Source organism: Talpa occidentalis, unplaced genomic scaffold (genome assembly GCF_014898055.3).
Source record: "Talpa occidentalis isolate TD23 unplaced genomic scaffold, MPIMG_talOcc4v2.1 talOcc4.3, whole genome shotgun sequence".
Lineage (NCBI taxonomy): Eukaryota > Metazoa > Chordata > Mammalia > Eulipotyphla > Talpidae > Talpa > Talpa occidentalis.
This window is the reverse complement of record NW_023603184.1, coordinates 151,144,531-151,164,566: the sequence shown is the minus strand read 5'-3', so window position 1 is coordinate 151,164,566 and position 20,036 is coordinate 151,144,531. Positions and strand designations below refer to the sequence as shown.

Below are 20,036 nucleotides of genomic sequence, written 5' to 3'. Positions count from 1 at the left end.
GGGCCGCGCGGGGCAGGCTCGGCGGACGAGCTTGGGTCTCGGGCCAGGCAGCCGGGAGCCGCCCGTCGTCTGGACCGCCCTTGCTCCGGCCAGGACAGGGCGGTCGCCCCACACGCCGCAGCTCTGCTCTCGCCGGCGGGAGATCTTATTTGCAAGACGACGGGCTTTCCCGGGCTGGAAGCAGAGGCTGTGCGTGTGTCGTGCGCCCTGGCGCGGCTTCACGCCCCGATGGACACCGTCGGGCCCGTCTCCATGACGAAGCAGGCTAGTTGGCAGGCGAGTCCGGGGGAACGCTGCCCAGCCAGAGCTGCCGCCGGCTGGAGGGCTCGGCCCGCCCGGAGCGCCCAGAGGCCCCCAGGCCCATGACCAGGGCCTCAGTCGGGGCCCCAGGAGCCGCGGGGCTGTGGGCCCTGCACGGGGCCTCGTCTCCCTCGCGGGCTGTGGGCGGCTGCCGGTCCTTGGCCCCGCAGCCTCGCCTGAGGTGCCGAAGCGGCCCGGGCCCCTCCAGGCCCACCCACTGTTCCCCCAACTTGCTCCTGGGCGCGCTCAGGGCTGGACACGTGCACACGTGTTCGTGCTCAAGCTCAGCCCCGGCGAGACTGGGCGCTCCTGCCCGAGCTGGCGCAGGCCGGGCTCCCTCGAGGCGTCATTCTGAAGGCAGCCCCCCAGCTCAGCCGCGGGCCCCCCGCCCCCCGCGGGTCTCAGGGCAGGGACGGTGCCCGGGACACTCCCCTGCTCCCCTCCCCAGCGCCCAGGGGGACGCGGCTGGGCCCGGTGCGGCTCTCGGGCTGTGTCCAGGGCGTGGTGGGCCTTTCGGGCAGGGCCCGTCTGCGTGGCAGGAGCCGGGCGCCTGGGCTGGGGCCAGCAGGGTCTGCGGAAGCAAAGGGCAAGGGCTGTGGGGAGGGGCTGGGCTCTCCCCGCGACGGCCTCTGTGCCGAGGTGCCGCCTAGGCCAGCAGCGGCAGGTGCGGGGCCTGTGGCCGGGGCCCTCGCTGTGGGAGGGACGCCTGGTGACCCCCTCCCCGAAGCGGGCCGTGGCCGCTGCAGCCTGAGCCCGGCTTGGGGTCGTCCCACACCCGGACGCCCCGGTGCCCCGTGCCCGCCCCCCCGCTGGTGCTCTCGTGTGGTCTCCACGGCCCTCCTCAGGCACAGGGCCAGGCCCTCCTCCGGGGGCATCTGCCTGGAGCCCTGGCGCCGGCGGGTGCTCAGCCGGGCCCCGCAACGGCCGCCCGTGGACACCCGGGACTGTGCCTGGGCCAGCTCTGAGCCCGGCCCCCTCCTGGGGCTCCCACCGCCCCCACACACTGTGGGGGCCCCTGCAGCTCGGAGGCAGCCACGAGCTCCCCAGGCCTGGCCTCTGGCTTCCCAGAGAAGCGGTCACGTTCTCCCAGGAGCTCTGGAAGAAGTCTGGGGAGACGGTCATTTCCCTCCTGCCAGCGCCGGGAGCAACTAACTGAGCGAGCGCGCGGGGCCGGGCTGAGCTCCTGTCGGAGCTGAGGAGCCGCCCAGAGTCGGTTCTTCTCCAGAGGCGCAGGGGGCAGCGCCTGGGAGGGGAGAGGCCCCGGGCGGGGCAGGGGCAGGGAGCCTGGGCACGAGCCTGGGGCGCAGAGGAAGCGCTGCCTCCTGGAGGGGTTTCCCAAGGTCCCAGGGCGGGCAGGGGGCGGGTGCCCGCAGGCCGGGCCACCTCCTGAGCCCCCTCCTGCTCACCGACACCCCCGGGACTGCATGGCTCCACCCCCCTGTGCCAGGTGACCCCCAGGGCGCTGCCACCTCTGCCCTGAGCCCCGCCTGGGCCTCCCCGCCCACCCCGGGCTCACAGACCGCAGCCCGGGCCACCAGCCTGGCCTCTGGCGCACGCCCAGCAACCCCCCCCCTCACCACCTCACCCCTGCCCACGCCGGCCTCGCCGTCTCCTGGGAGCGCCCCTCTGGCCCGACCGCCCAGCGCCGCGCCCCCGAGGGCGGAGCAGTGAGGCCCTTCCCGGGGCCACCGCCCTGAGACCTCGTCCTCCGCTCCTGCCACCCCGGGCCCGCTGAGCCTTGGGCAGGAGGGACAGGCGGGCGACGCTGGTGAACCCCACGAATTTCGTGGGGAGCTGGGCTCCAGAGGCGGCAGGACTGGCCGAGCAGCTCGGCTTGGTGAAAGGGTGCGATGCCCACGGTGGGGTCCCCAGGGCCGTAAGGGTGGTTGCGAGCTGCCTTGTCCCGCACCTGCCCGGAGGCCCGAGGCGGGAGGGGGGCTCTGCGGGGTGGAGGTGACCCCGGGGCACCCCGAGTGCAGGCCTGGTCGTGGGGCCACTGGGCTATGTGGCGCCTGCACCAGGTGTCGCGCCAGGGAACTGGGGTGCGCTCAGGGCTGCTATTTCACTCCCGAACCCCAAGAACATCACCAGGGGCTCCCTGTGCTGGCCCGCGCCCGGCTGGGTGTTTGGACTGAGGCTGAAATGCGGCTGTAGACACGCGAGGGGACTGAGTGTGTAGACAAGCCGCGCGTGTAGACAAGCCGGAGCTGGATTGGCTGCTCGGAGGGGCTGCGGCCGCCTTCTCGGGATCGTCCAGCACCTGCGGGCGCATCTTGGGGAGATGCGTTCAGGGGCGTCCTGGGACTCTCCCGAGTGCAGGGGGGCCTTGCCGGACTTCGGGCCAGAGGACAGACTCACGTCCCCAGCCCCGCCGCCTGCCCTGCCCAGGCCTGCGAGATGCTGCGGGGGCCACACAGCGGCCTCCCACCCTCCCTCCAGGTCCTGCCCCCCGCGGGCAGCGCGGAGGCTGCAGCTACGGCTGCGCCCCAAGGCCTCGTGACACGTGTGTCCAAGGCAGCGCCCCACGTGGCCAGCAGCCCAGCCTGTCCGCTCCCTCTGTCCGGAGGCGTCCTCCCACGCGCCCACCTGCAGGCCTGGCCTCCCGGTGTGACCGGGGCCCGCAGGCCGCACGGGGTGATTGAGGCACCAGTGCCACGTCCAGCCCTTGCCACCTCTGGGGCTCACCCCGGAGCGCGGGGTCATCAGGGGAAGGGGCCCCTCGGGGCTGGGCCCTGGTCGGCTTGGGGAGGGCGCTGGCTTCAGATGAGTCTGCACACACACGCTCACACGCTCTCGCGCACACACTCCCCCGGTCACACGACTTCCCGGCCACGCCCTGCCTGGCTCGCGCTGGCGCCTGCTCTCGCCCGGTCTGGCCAGGCTGCCCTCTGGATGGGCTTGTTGGGGCTGCCCTGGCCTGCGCAGGTGCCGGCCGCTCCCTCTGGCTGCCTCGGCCGCCCACGTTATGTGTCTCCCCAGCAGGCCCAGGCAGCGCTGCTCCCCACGTGGGCTGGACGTGCTGGGACAGGCAAGGCCCGGCGGAGCCACCCACGGACCAGCTCTGCAGCGCGAGGGCATGAGGGTGGGGCTGCTGGGCCAGCGGGGGTGCGGAGGGAGGACCCCGACCTCACGCTCTAGCCGGACACACCCGCCAACGCCAAGCCCAGCTGGGCAGACAGATGCCAGGCAGACAGACGCCAAGCAGATGCAAGGCAGGCAGGCAGACAGATGCCAGACAGGCAGGCGGACGGGGGCAGGGAGCTACGTGCGCATGTTTTTCTAGAAGACGGTGATACCCAAAGCCTGAGCGGCACACCTGGCACTGCTGGGGCACAGGAACGCTCTGCAGGGGCTCGGCCTCTGCTCCGCGGGGCTGGCCGGAGCGCGGGGCTGGCTGGAGCTCGCCCTCCACGGGGGGAGTAGGTGCCCGCGTGCAGGGCAGCTTGTGCCACCACACCGGGCGGCGACCTCAGCGGCCCTGGGGGCTGCCGCCCGGGGGAAGCCTGATGAGCAGGCCCAGCCCGCGGACGGCGGGGAGCCAGGCGGCCTGGGACGGCCCCGCACCCGGGCCTGCCAGCAACGCACATGCTTCCTCGCTCACACCTTACTTTGCACACTTTCTGCAGAAAAACCCTGAATTTCACAATCTACCGGGCGACGCTTGCTCAGGAGCCACAGGCAGCAGCGCGGCGGCCTCTTCACCGCCTGGTCAGCGCGGACGGCAGCCCCACGGTGCTGCCCTGCACTTGCCCGCCCGCGGGGCTGGCCCGGCTCCAGCATGTGCACGCACGCACACACTCACACGCACGCATGTTTCCCTCCAGTGGCAGCAGGATCAGCACCTCGGCCCCCAGAGCTTGGGGTGCCCTGTGCAGCTGTCCATGCCCACGCCCCCCAGAGTCAGGCCCGGGAGGAAGGCAGAGCCCCTGGGCCCCTGCGCCCCACCGGCCTCCCTATTTCACTCAGACCAGCTGACTCCTGACCTCGGGCCCCCCTCAGGACGACTTGGAAGTGGGGGGACCTACCTACACTGCTGGGGCCGTGGCCTGCGGCTCGGGGGAGTTTCACGGCCCAGGAGACCCCGCAGAGAACGGTCAGGTGGGGGGGCGCGAGGTCCAGGTGAGAAGGGGCGGCCTTCCAGGGGCAGCCGGCGCCCAACCTGCCACGGGCCTGGGGTCCGGCCTGGCCTGGGGTCCCGCCCGGCCTGGGGTCTGGCCTGGGGCAGAGCCGCCCGCAGGGACTGTGGGACGGAAGGCCATGGGGCCGACCGCCTCGGAGCCGCCGCAGGAAGCGATTTCAGGACTTTCCAACGTGCCCCGGGCAGTCGCGCTGCCCAGAGCCGCCTTGCGCCGGGGGACGACGAGGAGGCCCCCAGCCGCAGCCGGGTGGACAAGCGGCGGAGGGGCGGCCGGACCAGGCCCCGGCCTTCCCCCCACAGCCCTGCAGCCGCGCGCCTGCGGGAGCGTGTCCGGCCGGGGAGATTCATCTGGTTTTCAAGGGCCCGGCCTGGTAAGGGGGTCCCCTTGGCCTGGGCCGCCCCGAGCCGCTTCCTCCCAGGGCCCCGCTTGAGGAGACAGCGCTGCCACCCCGCGGCCTCCCGCGCCCGGCAGAGGCCAGCGGGGGGCAGCGGGGGGCAGCGGGGGCCAGCGGACGGCCAGTGGCGCGGCCCGGAGGGGCTGGGCAGGGAAAACCCAAAGGCTGCGGCTCGGTGGCCGCGCTCAGGGCCTGGGGCGCGCTCAGACCAGGCGCCCCGCGCGGCGCGAGGCCGGGACTGGACCCCGCTCGTGGGAGCCTCGCGCCCTGGGGCCGCCCCTGCCGGCAAGGGCGCCCCAGGGGGCGCTGAGCAGCCCGGGGAGGGGCGCTGGGTCCCCACTCCCTTGGCACCCGCTGGCCCGTCCTCCGCGCGGCGGCTGTTGGGCCCCCCCGCCCCCCACCGTGCCCCGCCCGGCCGCCCCGTCCTCACCCGACCCCGCCGCGCCCTCCCCCGCCCCCCCTGCCCCCTCCAACTCCCGCCCCCCCAACCCCCACCCCCCCGCGGTCCGGGCGCCGGCCTTGGGCACCGTCCCCTGGAGGCGCCTGTCCCCGGGGCGCGGCCGTGGCCAGCGGGGCCCGCGCGGACCTCGGGCCGGAGCCCCCCAGCGACGGCGGAGCCCCCGAGCGGCCCCGCCCCCGCCTCCCCCGCCCGGCCGGCCGCGGCCGCGTGTCTGACCCGCCGGTTAGTTTTCGCGGCTGGACTTAAGTCGCGGCCAGGTTCCTCGTCCACCCCACGCGGCCATCGCGCCCGCACCCGCCGAGGCCCCGCGGCCCCGCCTCAGGCCGCTGGCGCTGGCGCTGACCGCTGGCGCTGACCGCTGACCGCTGGCGCTGGCGCTGACCGCCGGCGCTGGCCGCTGGTGCTGGCCGCTAACCGCTGGCGCTGGCCGCTGGCGCTGCGCTCCGGGCGCGCCCGTGGGGCCAGGGCCACGCTCTGCCCGCCGGGCGGCATCTGCTCCGCCCAGGGCCCGGTGTCCACTCCCCGCACCGTGCCGTGCAGCCCGAGGCCAGGGAGACGGACACCCCCATTCTCTTCTTTGGGGTCTTGCTGCTGGGGGTCCTTCGTGGTTTTGTGATTGTTCACAATGTTTCCCCGGAAAAGTCCTCGGGGTCTCCCGGGGCGCTGCCCGCGGCCTCCGCAGCGCAGGGTCGTCCCGGCTGCCCAGGGCGAGGCCCACAGGGCGCTGCCCCGCCGCGGCCTGTGCTGCTCCCGCTCTGCCCGCTGAGCCCCTCCTGCGCTCCGGCCTGCACCCCGGTTCTCGCAGATGTGAATAAACCAAAAAAAGAAGAAAGAGAAAGTCCCGGGACGTGGGGTCGTGTCAGGGCCCCGAACTGCTCGGTGCCTCGGCCGCTGCCGCGTCCCTCTCGCCGTCGTGGGGCCGGCACCGCGCGTTCCCCGGTTTCTTCCGACCTGTCTTGCAATGTCCCGGGCGGGGCGGGGCGGCCTGGCCTCGCCCTCTTGGCCCTGGGGGGTCGCCCCTCCGGCGGGCCAGGAAGGGGGTGTCTTCCTTCGGCCACGCTGTTTTCTAGCCCACTGTTGGCACGTGGGCTTGTGCCGGTCCTGCGCGGCCGCCCCACCGCGTCCATGTGTGTCTGAGGTGCCCGCAGAGCCCTTTAATCTCCTGACGGTCAGCATCGGGAGGGCCCCACTTCTTCCCCGGCGCGGGTTCCTGCTGCGCCTCGCCTTGCCCGGCTGCTCCAGCTGGCACGTCGGGCACCAGGGCGGGCAGCGGGGCGCGCTCCTCGGCGCTGCTCCCCCAGAGGGCTGCCCGCTCTCCACCGCGGGCAGGCTGTCCGCCGAGGCCTGGCGTGTGGGACCTTCAGGGCGCGGGGTGTGTTCCTTTTATTCTCATTTTACTGACAGGTTTTGTTTCCGGTCGTCAGTGGTCGCGGGATCTTGGGAAAGGTTTTATCAGCCTCTGTTGAACTGTGTGATTTTCATCTCGCGCTTTGCTGACGTGCACAGTGACAGCGACGGGCGGGCGTGCGGAGAGCCCACCTGGCTGCCCTGCGGCGTAGCCCTCTTGATCGCGGTGGATAATTCTCTTACTATGTCGCTCATTCGGTTTGCCAAGATTTTGTTCAGGATGTTTCTTCTGTGTGAATCAGGGGCCTCAAGCTGTGGTTTTCCTGCTCTGTGCGTCCTGTCTGGTTGGGAGGACGTGCCGCGGGCCTCGTGGGGCGTGGGGGGGCCCTCGCTCTCTTCAGTTCTTTCGAAGAGTCTGACCAGGATAGACAGGAGGTTTTCTTTGAGGGTTTGGTAGAATCACCGGGGGAACCATCTGCTCCTGGGGTTTTGTTCTTAGGGGACTTTGTGATTCCACTTTCAATACCGGGCTGGGGACTGATCGGCGCAGGCCGTCTGTTTCATCCCGGAGGCCTTGGAACGTTCTATGGTTCTAAAAACTTGCCCGATTTGTTTGCACAGAGATGTCGGTTATGGCTCAGGGCTTTTGTATTTCCGAAGCATCTCCTGTGGCTTCGCCTCTTTCGCTTCTGATTCTTTTTAACTTGGGCTTTGCCGCTGCTTCTGGAGCCTTGCTAAGGGCTGTCAGTTTTGTTTATATTTTTAAAGAGCGAGATCTTAGTTTTAATGATCTTTGTATCATCCTTTTGGTTTCTATTTCACTTAATTTCCGCTGTAATCTTTTTATCATCTCCTTCCTTCTCCTGATTTTGGATTCCTTTGTTCTCCCCCACCCCTCTCAGATGTAAAACTCGATTGTTTAGTTGGTATTTTTCTGGTTTATTGACGTGGGCCTGTGCTGCTCTGTACTTCCCTTTAACGGCACTTCAGTGCGTCCCAGAGGATCTGGTGGCTTGTCTCTTCATTTTCTTCAGTCTCCAGGTAATTTTTTATTTCTCTTTTAATTTCTTCATTGAACCAGGAATTATTCAAAAGCATTTTGTTTAGTCTTTACATGCTTGAGTTTTTTTTTTTTTTACATGCTTGAGTTTTTTTCCCATGGTCCTTTTGTGGTTGATTTCTAGCTTGATACCATTGTGATAAGAAAAGATGACGGATATAATTTCAACTTTCATATTGTTGAAGCATGTTTTGTGCCTCAGCATGTGATCCATCCTTGAGCCTGTCCCTGGAACTTGAAGAGAACGCACACTCGTTTTCCTTGACACGAGGACTCTTCACATGGCTGTGGAGTCCACCTGACCCGTCGTTTCCTTGTCTCCTTTCTGTCTGACCTACCCACAGGCCCGGGTGCGCCGAAAGCCCCTACTGTCACGGCGTTGCAGGCAGTGTGTTGCTTTAGGTCTGTTAAAGTGGTTTTTTGTTTGGGGATGATCTGTGGTGGGCCTATGAATATTGATGGCAGTTGTATCTTTTTGATGAATTTCTCCTTTCACCATTTATAGAGCCTGTCTTTGCTACTAATAACCTTTTTTGGCTGAAAGTCTGAGTTATTGGGTAAGAGAACGGTTGTCTTTGCGTTTTCCCTCTGTGTTGTTGGCCTGAAATACCTCTCAGCCTTTACTTTCAGACAGCGTTTGTCTAGATCTGATGTAGGCTTCTGCATGTGTAATATAGATGGGTCATCCTTTTTTTTTTTAAACACAGGCTGTCATTCTGTGTCTTTTAATTGATGAGCTTAAACCATTCGCATTTAGGGTGATTACTGATAGAGGAGATTTACTCACTGCCATGCTTTCTCTCTCTCTCATTTTGTTTCGTGTTGTTTCTTTTTCCATGTGTTTCTGTCTTCTCTTCATCTTGGATGGATTTCCCTGGTGGTTCTCTCAGTTTCTTCTTTTCTTCTTCTAAGTGTCTCTGCTCTAGATTTTAGTTTTTCTGGTTACCATAGGCTCTGTCAGACTGTCTATATCTCAATAGGCTGTTCTTTTTTTTTTAAAAAAAAAGATTTATTTATTTATTTATACAAGCACTGGGTACAGTCAGAAGCGCGGGAGGGTGAGAGGATTCACCAGAGCCAGAGCGGGGAGCAGAGCAGGCAGAAGGACCGAAGGACACTGCTGAGGGGAGCAGTGGGCGGCAGGAGAGGTCTGCGCGCCATGTGGGACCCTCCTCCGGTGGCCGGGGAGCGCCCGGGGATCGAACTGGCGCTGCAGAGGACGCGGGCAGCTTCGCAACCCAGCGCTCAACCGCTGCGCCACCGGGGAGGCCTCAATAGGCTGTTCTTGTGCTGGTTTCAGCTCGGTCAGCCGACTGTACGGACGTGGCCCTCCCTCACGCCCCTTGAGTGGCTGCTGTGTCTCACGTGGTTCTTGTTTACACTTCCGCGTCTTATTACTATTCGTCACCTCACTCAAGAGTTTTCATTCTTTTGGGTTTTTTCTTTTCGTATAGGAGAACGCTTTTCAATATTTCTTGGAAGCGTATTGCCAGCAGTAAACTTTAATACCTTTTGTTTGAAAAAACAGTTTGTTTCCCTATCATATTTAATGACATCCTCGACTGGTAGTTTCGCTCTTTAGAGTTGTAAGTATGTCATTCCGCTCTCTTGGGGCCTTGAGAGTCCCTGCAGAGAAATCTGGTAAAAGTAACACTGAGGTGCCTTTGGAAGTCGGTCTTTTCGCCCTCACAGACTTTAACTTTTTCCTTTCATCTTTGACTTTGGTAAGTTAGTAACGCTGTGTCTCGGTGGCAGTCGCCTGGCTTTTAGAGATGTGGGTGTCCTCCGCCTGCCGGACATGCCCGGTCAGTCTTTCGTGGGCGTGTTTCTGTGCTCAGGGGCTCAGTTCCTCCTCCCTCTGCCCCTTCTTGTGTGTCCATTGTCCTCAGTCCCTCTTCCACTGGACTCTGAGGTTTCTCCCAGAGTTTCTTCCCTTGTCCTAAATTTCACTTCTCTTTCTTCTTTTACTTGGGTCATTTGTACATTTATATGGTCAATTTCCACAATTCTCGTTTCTACAGCTTGAGTCGCTCACTGTGCCTTCTCATCTCATTAAACATGTCTTTCTGTGTTTCTTTCTAATATCGTCAACGTCTTTAGTGAAGATCTCTTTCTGTTCCTAGATCTATTTTCTAAGAGCCTGAACCTTTAATTTAGTCAATCCTGGAGTGAGATGGGGAGAAGAAATAAAATAATTTCTCCTTTTTCAGTTTCCTGGGTTAGCACTTGCAGGGTACAGACGGTTGGCGGCGAAGACCACCTTCTTCTCTCCTTCCACCTCTGCCTGCCCCGTCTGCAGGGGGCCACAGCTCAAGCCCGCAGGGTGCAGGAGCTAGCACAGGCGTCCAGCTCAGGGTTCTGGGCCAGGAACACGTGACGGCCATGCGAGTTGGGTCCCCGTGGCAGAAGCACCTCCCAGCGTGCAGAGACGCATCATCCACGCTGGCCTCGGTGGCTCTGGGGCCACCATGTGGACAAGCTCGGGCAACACTGGGAGCTCGAGGGGCTTGACGGCTGCTCTCCAGGTCGGGCTCTCCTTCTGGCCCGTGTGTGAGGGCCGATCCCACACCAGCTGCTGTGGGGGCATCAAGGTATAAGGCAGGCAGCCTGGGGCCCCTGGATGCTTGGCTGCATCCGGAGAGTTGGACACTCCTGGTCTCAGGCCCACCCCAACCTGAGCCAGGAGGAAACAAGCTCGAGATGCCAGGGGCCCGCCCCAGTGGCCACACATAGATGTCCACCTCCCTGTGCCTCTGTGGCCCATCTCCATGAGTTCCAGAACATTCCCAGGCACCTCAGACACCAGCCATTACCCTGCACCCTGAGCTGCAGCCTGGGCAAGAATCTGTGAGTGGGAGGCTGGTTTGGGGACTCACCCCCGGGGCAGAAGGGGCCCTGAAGACCAGCATGAGAAGAGGGGAGCAAATCCCAGGTGCGGTGAAGCTCGCCGGCTCCACAGGGTGTTTGTTTGTCTTCCACCCGAGTGAGGGCGAGCGTTGTCCCTGGTCCTGGCCATGCAGAGGATGAGCAGGGGCTGGGCAGGGAGCTGAAGGAAAGGCACTGGCTTACTGACTGCACTACAGCTGGGAACTGAGGGACCAAGGAGAGCCAGCTGTCCACTCCCAGGACAACGCCCTGCCCACCTGCTCAGCCACCAGGACCGGGGAGTGAGGCCTGGGCAGGCACCAGGACAGCCCAGTGAGAGTCACTGCTGTGGATGACAGGGCACTGCCACCCCAGACCAGTGGGCACTGTGGAGTACTGTCATGGGGACCCAGAAGCGCATCCTCTCGGTCACTCCAGTTGCGGGTCACAGCCCTGGAGACGGACAGACCTTGATGCGAGCCAAGAAGTGCGAGAAAGGCCCAAAGGTGTTGGGTGTTGGCCCAGTGGCCCGACCCAAGGGCTTGGCCAGTTTCTGCCCAGAGGGAGGCCCTCAGGGGCGTGGGTCGAGAAGGAGCTGCCCAGGATGGCAAGGGGCTCGCAAATCTTGTGACATGGCCCCTCGCCGGGACAGGCGCCCACTGACCCTGGACGGGGTGGCATGGAGTTCTCTTTAGGGCAATGTCAGCCCCCAGAGCAGGGCGTCCAGGCCGAGCCGTCCACTCTGTGGTGTTTCTCCCCCTGGAAGCAGGTGCTCCTCAAGTGGGGTCTGCATGGTGACCTGCACCCTTGCTCGACGGGTGGCCACATCAGGCAAGGGGACACGCCCAGCTGGGCTGCCCTTGGCCAGGGCCCTGGAGCAAGCCGTGGCCACTCCACCCCGGCCAGCCCCACAGCAACCTGGCTGGGCCCCTCGAGACCCTTTTCTGCATCTGGGAAGGGAAGAGGCAGCTCAGCCTCGGGCTTCCCTGAGCAGGTCTGGCCAGACCCGTCCCCTGCGACCTGACCCGGGCCCCGGCGCAGAAATCACACGGATTTCGGACCTGAGGCTCTTTCAATCACCTCTCTCAGCTGGAGACCCAGACTCTGCTAACTTCGCGGGGGCGCTGCCAGCCTCCCGGGCTGCAGAGCGTGAAAACAATGTAATATAGTGATTCAATTTTCTACAGAATCAGTTAGCAATTAAACCCGGACTGTTTGGGAAGAGATATTAAATTCTAAAGAGAATTGCCATTTCAACTTTAACTTTTCTGAGCAACAAAGGGATAATGGGGAACCCCTAGGAAGTTTCTCCTGAATTTCAGTGAGGAAATTATGAAAATTGAGGTCAAATGTCCTCCGGGACGCTCTAAATGCATCTGTGACCTTGATGCGGGGCTGGGGAGCAGCAGGGAGGGCGGTTTTCTTTCGGGGTTCGCCTGCTTTGTCCCAATTACCGGGCCTGGGGAAACCCGAGGCGTTCTCGCCACGCCGGTTGTGGTCATGGGAAGCGCTGAATGTTCCACGCAGACGGTTCCAGAAATACAGTCCTTCTCCTAGAGGGAAATCAGTGGCAGCGCTGACCGCCCCATTTTACCTGCGCATTTCTCCATCATCCAAGCGCCCCGTGGCCAGCCCGGCCCTCGCCCGTGGCCAGCTCCCCCCCACCACCCGTGGCCAGCCCTGCCTCCTGGACTCGCTGCAGGTCCCCGGCCCTGGGGCATCAGGGAGGCCTTGGGGAGAGTCGGTCACATACCCGGGGTTCCAAAGCACCCGGCTGGGCGGGGGACCCCACTCGTCTGCTGAGGCACCACACCCCCTGCTGTGGGCCGGGGGAGCACCCCGTGCACCCCTGAGTGGGGGGGGCCTGTCCCCGCGCGGGCGCGGCCGGGGTCTACTCCAGTGCTTGGGCTCCGGGGCGAGGTCGCCGCTCCCAGCCAGGGGTTGGCTGAGTCGGGGTCCATGCGGGGCGTACAGGGCCCCTGCGGGTGCTGGAGTCTGGCTGGACTCGAACAGGGGCCACCGGGGAAGCAAGCTCGGGGACAGTGGCCAGAACCCGGAAATGCTAAGCCCCAGAGACCACGGAGAAGCGAAGGTGGTGGGGAGGGGCTGTCCCCCAGGGTGGGCGGCAGGTGGAGGCCTGGGGGGTGGGGAGTGGGGGGCGGCTGCTCTCCTGGGTGCCCTGAAAATGGGTGCATTGCCTCTAGAAGCTGCTGCGCCAGCTTCTAAATCGTCCCCACACCGGGTAAATCTGCAAACTTCCTCCTGCTTTCAGGAGAAAGTTCCACCCCACGCTGCCCACTGGGCGCCGCCTAGTGCCCCTTGGTCCTCATGGCCTGTCTGGGAGCAGTGCCCCCCCGGGGCACCCATCCTAACCTGACTCCTCGTGGGTCCAAGGGGCAGATCCCCGCCCGGGTCTCTAAATAGCTGGTCCTCTCTGCCAGTCCTGAAGGGCTCCCCTGACCCCTGCCCCTCTCTTCCCCTGCCCCCCCCCACCTCCAGGGGCACAGGCAAGCCCACCTGGCCCCACCCCCTCCACCTGTGGGGTGCTGGGCTCCAACCACTGTCCAGCAGCTTCCGCTGGGCCATGGGCTGGCCAGGTCCCCTGCAGGCTGGCCTGGGGTGGGGCTGGATGCTCCCCAGCTCCGTCCCTGCAGGTGCTCGGGGTGCAGCCCCTTCAGGCCTCGCAGATGACCTGGCTGCCGGCCCGCATGCCATGCTGCCCTGCTGTGGCACAGGGGGTGGGGGCACGCAGGTTCATCCTCCCTGCTCTAAGCACAGGACAGCGGAAGCAGCGGACACTCTCAGGGGCTGAGGGAGCCCTCCTGGCAGCCAGACGAGAGTCTGCTGGGTCAGCAGAGTGGACCAGGCCCCCCAAAAGCCCAAAGTTCACCCCGTGCAGCCACCCCAGGGCCCCCAAGTCTGTGTTTGGCTGCAGGAGGTAGGAACAGCCAGGCGCGGATGCCAAGGGGGATTGCTCTGGGCGGGCGCTGGTTCTCAGAGGTCGGACCCAGAGACAGGTTGATCGTGAGGGCGACCACGCCGGGGTCCCCCTGGTTCCTGCCGCGCCCCTGCAGGTGCGGAGCTGGCCAGTGTCATGGGCTCAGGTCTTCTCTGTCCGGCAGGGCCTGGCGGGGGAGGGCCCTTTGCCTGGGAGCAGACGCGCAGCCTGTTCCGGCTTTGAACCGGCGCTGCTCGCCGCCTGCTGGGGGGAAGGCTCCCCGAACGCGCCCGGCATGTCCACGGGCTTGCGGAGGCCAGCAGCGGACGCTGTGTGTTCTCCAGACACACGGCCAGCAGCAGCCCGTCTCGCCCCTGCTGCTCCCCTGCGCTCAGTCTGACCACGAGGAGCTGTCGGGGAGGGCACAGGGCGGAGGGGCAGAAGCTGAGGGGAAGGGGCAGCGAGCCCCCCCCAACCCCCGTGCCTCAGGCCGCCTGCTCTCTGTCCTCCTGCCTGGCCAGGCCGTGGGAGGGCTGACCGCTCTGTCCTGAGTGGCCGCGCTGGGCCCGATGACAACGCGGCCTCCTCTGCTGCCCGGGCCCCCCGCAGCCCTGCCCGAATTCCGCATCTGCGCCCGGCGGGGCGTGTGCCCGGCCTCGACGCGCTCGCCTCTCACCAGCCAGCACGGCCCTCGCCCGTGACGAAGATAAACAGGCGGAGCCCGCCCCGCACTGGCCCCGGACGGCTCAGGCCACAAGGGCCAAGGACGGGGCGGGGGCCGCAGGCCCACGGTGAGCGGGTCGGGGCGGGGGAGCGAGGTGGGGGGCCCCACCATACACACTCATGCGCGCGCACACATTCTGGGCACCGTGGCCTAGAGATTATTCCAGAGACAACAGCTGTAATTTCACAGGCAGCCGATGCTCCTCCCTCAGCCTCAGCGCCGAGCACGGGGGCCGTGAGCGTGGGGCCTGGAGCAGCCTCTCCTGAGAGCGACGCGCGTGGAGAAGCCGCAGGACAGGCTCCCACGGCGCGGGAGCGGGCATGGGCACAGGGAGAGGCGGCCACGCCTCCCTTCCCGACCGGGCAGCCTCTGCCCTTCCTGACTGTGCAGCCTCTGTCACCTCTTAACCGCAGCCCGAGCAGTTCGCCTGCCCGCGACCTTCCGTTCTGTCATCTACAGAAACGCGCCGGCGTGCGAATGAGGAGCCGTGACCACGGGCGGTGCGGCCCCCCACCCCGTGTCTCCCTGGCGCTCAGCCACATGGGTCCCCAGGTCCCTCGGCCAGACCCCACAGGGTGAAGCGTGTGGGCACACCGGCCGATTGCCCCCGCCTGCCGCTCCCACTCAGCAAGCAACACGGGGGGCCCAATGGCCGAGAATGGGCCGAGCTTGAGCAGCTTCTCCCCTGGCTCTAGAAGGACGCCCCGAGGGGTGGCCCCGCGTCAGAACCTGGGGGGTCCATGCCAAGACCCTCTTGCCCGCAGCCTCCCTCTGGCCCGTCACCCTCCCTCACTGCCCTGCGACCGGCGCCCCGCGGCAGCACAGAGGGGCCCCTCGGCTGTCCACGGGGAGGCCCCTCGCTGTGTGCCGAGCCGGGCCGCCCGCCGCCCGGGTGCCTGGGCCACGCGCTGCTCCAGGGCGGCCGAGGCTGGGGCTCCTGGCGGGGCGCGGACAGAGCGCGGCCCCGTGCGGCTGCCCCGGCCGGTCCGGTCTGCGCGCGGCCTCCTTGGACCCCGGGCCCGGCCTGAGTGCCCAGGCGGCCCAGCGGGGCCGCGCGCAGCAGGAGGGGGCGGGAGCGGGTCTGCCCCTGGCGGCCGTGCTGGCTGAGGCGGCGGGGACGGGGACGGGGGGGGGGGGGGGGGGGGGGGGGGGGGGGGCGCTGCCGGTGGGGTCTGGGGCGCGGCCCGCTGAGCGCTGGCAACACTCGCGTGTGGGCCCCGGGTCGGCGCCGCGTCCCAGCCCCGGGCCGGAGGTGCCCTCCGCGGCCGCGTCTCGACCCAGGCGGGCAGAGGTCGCCTCAAGGACACGACCTGTCGCTCGTGAGAAATCTGTTCTTTCCTCGCTCAAAGGGGCGTTTCGGCCCATTGTTCCCACGGCGCAGGAACGGGCCCAGGCCCTGGGGCGGGCGACGCCGGACCCGCGAGCCCCGTGGCCTCCGTCGCCCGCCTGCGCCCCGGCCGCCTCCCTCCAGCGGGAGACACCGGCTCCGCCCGCCAGCGCTGGGGCCCAGGGCAGTCCGCTGCCGGCAAGGATGAAACGGTGGGGGGACCCCTGTCCTGGGGCCTGGCCTCGTGGAGGCGCCCACCAGGGCCTGGGGCCGGGCTGAGACCCGAGCGCCCGCGTTTGCGGGCCCGGAGCAGACTCCAGACACGCCGCGCCACACGAGGGGCTGCGGGCTCGTGACAGTGGGCGGGGGGCGCCCGCACCCCCACCCCGGGAGCTCGGGCACAGCTGGCCCAGGGCCCGCGGCAGGACCCCGAGAGCCCAGGAGGGCCGGCTCAGAGCAAGGGGTGGCGGGACCCAGGGGGCATTAAGAGAGAGAGGCCCGTCCTGTCAGCAATAGGACCTTCGGATGTCCGTGAGCCCACCCCCGCCGCCCGCCCCAGACACCCCGAGGGGCCCCCCAGGCCTGCACGGGAGGCACGGCTGCCTGGGCGCGGGGCCGGGGCCCGGGCACACGGGCTCCATCGGGCTCCCCCGCCTCGCCCGTGCCCCTCCTGCCCCCGGGTCCCCACCGCCCTGTGCTGTCTCGCAAGCCCCCCGAGCCCCAGAGCCGATTCACTCTTCCTGGTGTCGTCACCTCCTGACCCGCCCCGAGAACCACGCAGCCCGGGGCTGTCTGGCCCCAGGTGAGGCGGCTCAGCGCCAGGTGCGCCCCCACCGCCCCCGCCTCCAGGTGGCCTCAGGCCGCCACCCGCGTGGGGAAGCGGAAAGGGCCCTGCACGCCTCCCCGTCATCGGGGCCGGCTCCCGGCTGGCCGAGCTCAGGGGCCGAGAAATGAAACGTGGAGCCACTGGGGCTCGGGGATCATCCCAGGCCGGGTCTGCCTGCGCGGCCCTCGCTGGAAAGGCCAGCTCCCGGGGGCGCCAGGGTGCCGGGCCGCGGGACAGCGTGGCGCTCCCCGGACCTGACAGCGGCACGGCAGCGGCCCCCCGCCCCCCTTGAGCCCTCGGCCTTTGCCCAGCCTGTGCCCAGCCTTGCCCAGCTGCCGCAGGGTGGCGGGGACGCCGCGGGGCAAACCCCCTGCGTAGCCAGAGCAGCCCACACCAAGGCAGCGGGCCCCGCCGGAGGGGCAGCATCCTGCCCGGCGCCCCGGACCCCCGCAGCCGCTGTCGCATGGACGCCCCCCCCACCCCACAAGCCCCTGCGCGAAGGGGCGCCCGGAGCCCCGCTGGCCTCCAGGAAGCGCTCGCTGGCGCTCACGGGGAAGCCGGTGTCCCCCCCGCTGGGACTCCCCGCGGGCAGCGCCTTCATGGACAAAGGGGAGGGGCACCGGAGGAACCCCGTTATTTCCCTGGAAGTCGGAGGCAGCCGCAGCAGACGAGCGGGCTCGCCGCCAAGTGGGCCGAGACCAAACCGGTGATGCTTGGCTCTGGGGGAGGGCGCGCCGGCCTCCCGCCCCCCGAAGCCTCCGGACCCGCCCCTGCTGCCAGGTGGGACGCGGGCCCTACGGAGAGGCCACAGGGGGCAGCTCAGAGCCCCTCGTGGGCCGCCGGGCAGGCTCCCGAGGGCCCGCGCGGTGGGGCCTGTGGCGGGGCCGGTCGGCGTCCGACTCACCGTGAAGCTCCCAGGGCTGGACCCTGCGGCGCCCGCGCCTCCCGCGGGTCCTTCTCCCTCGGGGCGTCCGCGGGCTGGGGGGCCGTCACAGCTGCGGATGGGGCGGGTTGGGGTGTTTCCCCCCGGGAGAGGAGGCGGCCACCTGACGGTTCGCTTCCAACGCTGCTTGGAAACCGCCAGGAGCGCGGGCGGGTCCCCGGCCTGCCGGCCGCTCTGAGCCCACAGACGCCCCAGCTTCGAGTCCGGGGCGCCCCGGCCCCTCTCAGCCGTCGCCACGGACGCGTGTGCCTGGACGACCTGGGGAGAGCCCCGCGCCCCCGCGTCTCCCCGCGTGGTCTCCCCACGGCTGCCCCTGGGTCTCGCCTGCTTCACCGTCTGAGGTTCTCGAGACCGCGTGAGTCGGGGAGTCCCCGAAGCCCCCCCCGCCCCCCCGCCCTCCCCGTCACGCTCCCTGGGGGGCCCCCATGCCGGGCCGGGGCCGCACCGTGTCCCGAGCTCACCGCCGCGCGTGTTCGCGGTGGGTCCGACCACGCGGGGCCGGGCCGCCCGGGCGCAGGACGCCCTTGGAGTCTGAGCGGGTGGGGCCGAGAGGCGGCCGGCGGGCAGGGGCGGCAGGGGCGGCAGGGCCACGCAGGGCTGGGACGGGCCTGTGCCCTCCGCCCGGTCTGGGCTGGCGGCGGCTTCCGGACAAGTGCCCCGCGGGACGGGAGGTGGACGCGGCGGTCGCCCGCACTCTGGGCCGGAATGGCCACCGCCCTCGGGTTCCTGCCAGCCGGGCACAGAGCCCAGGTCCGGGCAGGTGACGCGAGGCTCCTCGTCGGGGGTCCAAGGACTCGGGGCCGCGTGTCCAGGGCGTCCGGCGAGCACCAGGCGCCCCGGTGGTGGCTCTGGGCCGCTGTGGCCTGTGGCCCCCCGAGCGCCCTCGGACCTCTGGCCCCCAGAGCCGCGCGTCCGTGCTCGGGAGAGCCGACCCGAGAAGAGCGGCGGCCGGTTCTGCACGGCTGCCGGGGCTCCGGGGCTGGTGGCGGTGGGCACCGTGGGCGGGACGGGGCACCGGAGCCTGGGCTCCCGGAGGAGGGGACGGTGGCGGGGCGGCCATGAGAGTTCGGAGGGACGGAGTGGCTGGAGCAGGTGCCCCGTGGGGGGACCCCACGCCCCAGGGACGAAGGACGCGCGGCCGGAAGCGTCCTCAGGGCTGGAAGGCACAGGGGTCAGCGGGGGTCAGAGCAAAGCTTGTCCTGGAACCGTCGACACCTGACCGCGTCCTCGCCCCTTCAGAGCCTGGGCAGGTGTTCCGGCGGCCCGTGCCCGCTTACGGCTGAGGAGGCCAGCGCACCCCGGCCGCGCACACACGGCCAGCGTGGAGAGGGTCATCGCCGACCCGCTCCCGATCCTTCAAGCGGCTGCGCTCCCCTGGGGACGCGGTGACAGGAGGCGCAGCTCCTCGGGGCGCGCAGGGACACGGCGTGTGGGAGCAGAGGGGCTCCGTCCCCGGGGCGGGCACGGGAGGGCTCCCGCTGGACGCTGGCCTGCCGCAGGGGCCCAGCTCCGGGCGGCAGGTGACTGAGCGGCTCCCGGCCCAGGGACGGAGGAGCCCAGGGGGTCGGGCTCGTGCCCTGCGGGGCTGCTGGTCAGCCTGGCTCCCGCTGTGCCAGTGGGTCGCGTGCCCTCCCGGGCCGACCCGGCGCATGGGAGGAGCTCTCAGGGCCCGGCACTTGCTCAGCCGCCAAGAGCCCGCCCCGGCCCCGCAGGCCCTGCCCGCCCCCGCCCCGCCCCGGAGCAGGAGACAGTTCGCTGCCCGGTCTGGCCGGGCGCCCCGGCTCTGAAAGGCGGAAGGAGACCCGTTCACAGACTCCCAGACCATCGCCGGGCACCGTCGGGAGGGCGGGGGGCTGCAGGCAGACGAGGAGGGGTCCCGGAGCCCCCAGAGTCAGCCAGCCCCTCTCCCCCACCTGCTGCGCAGATGACGGCTCCCCTGCTCACGCACACGCACCCACTCGCACACCCCCCACGCACCACACGCACACGCACCACCCCCACACACACACGCACACGCACCACATGCACACACACCACACACACACATGACCACACACACATGCGCCCCCATACACACCACACCACACACCACACGCACACGCACCACACACACCACACGCATGTGCACACAAAGTCTGAGGAAAAAGAAAGTGCGGCAGGTGGCAGGCACTGGGCTGGCCGCTCCAGGGTCCGCTGGCCACGGCTCCCCGGTCCTGGCGGCCATCTTCCCGGCAGCCGGCATGAAATTCGAAGGAAGGAAGGTGGCTTGGAAAGGTCAGTAGGAAACGCATAACTCAGGGAGGCGCTCCGGGGGCGCTGCCCGAGGCGTGGGGAGAGCGGGAGGGCGCCAGGCGGGAGCCGTGACCCAGGGCTGCACTTCTTGGCAGAGGTCCAGGGCCGGGCCGCGCTCGGTCACCCGCCCAGGGCCGGGTCGGGGCGCTGCGGAGCGGGTGTCCGGCGGGGAGCCAGCCCAGCTCCTGCCTGCAGACTGTGCGGGCGCCGTTGCCTGGCAACCAAAGATCTTTCCTGCCAAGATGGAGAGCCGGGCTGAGGTGGGCCTTTGGGGTCTGGTTTGGTTTGGTTTTCTGGATAATCAAGCAGCTTAAAAGTCCCGGGTACGGCCTGACCACAAGGTCAACCCTGGCCCCTGGGAACCCCACCTCGAGTGAGGACCCCAGGGAGACCTGGCTGTCCCGGCATCACGAGCAGGTGG

At 67.8% G+C, this 20,036-nt stretch overlaps 1 protein-coding gene across 1 annotated transcript; it reads right to left on the bottom strand.

Annotated features, from left to right (window-relative positions):
• Positions 1–265: 265 nt before the first annotated feature.
• On the bottom strand, positions 266–18,658 carry LOC119255233 (collagen alpha-1(I) chain-like). The gene is made up of 7 exons (XM_037522176.1): positions 18,621–18,658; positions 16,775–18,479; positions 11,035–11,118; positions 9,931–9,993; positions 5,657–6,091; positions 2,080–2,209; positions 266–552 (listed from the first exon to the last, which is right to left on the bottom strand). Exons 1-7 carry the CDS (start codon positions 18,656–18,658, stop codon positions 266–268), a joined length of 2,742 nt encoding a protein of 913 aa, XP_037378073.1.
• Positions 18,659–20,036: the final 1,378 nt, after the last annotated feature.

Coding starts and splice junctions, on each gene's coding strand:
- LOC119255233 (XM_037522176.1), bottom strand. CDS start 18,658: ATGACCCTCTCCACGCTGGCCGTGTGTGCGCGGCCGGG. Junction 18,480..18,620: donor GCCGTGTGTGCGCGGCCGGG/GTGCGCTGGCCT, acceptor TGTGCCTTCCAG/CCCTGAGGACGCTTCCGGCC. Junction 9,994..11,034: donor ACTTCTTGGCTCGCATCAAG/GTCTGTCCGTCT, acceptor GGCCCCCTGCAG/ACGGGGCAGGCAGAGGTGGA.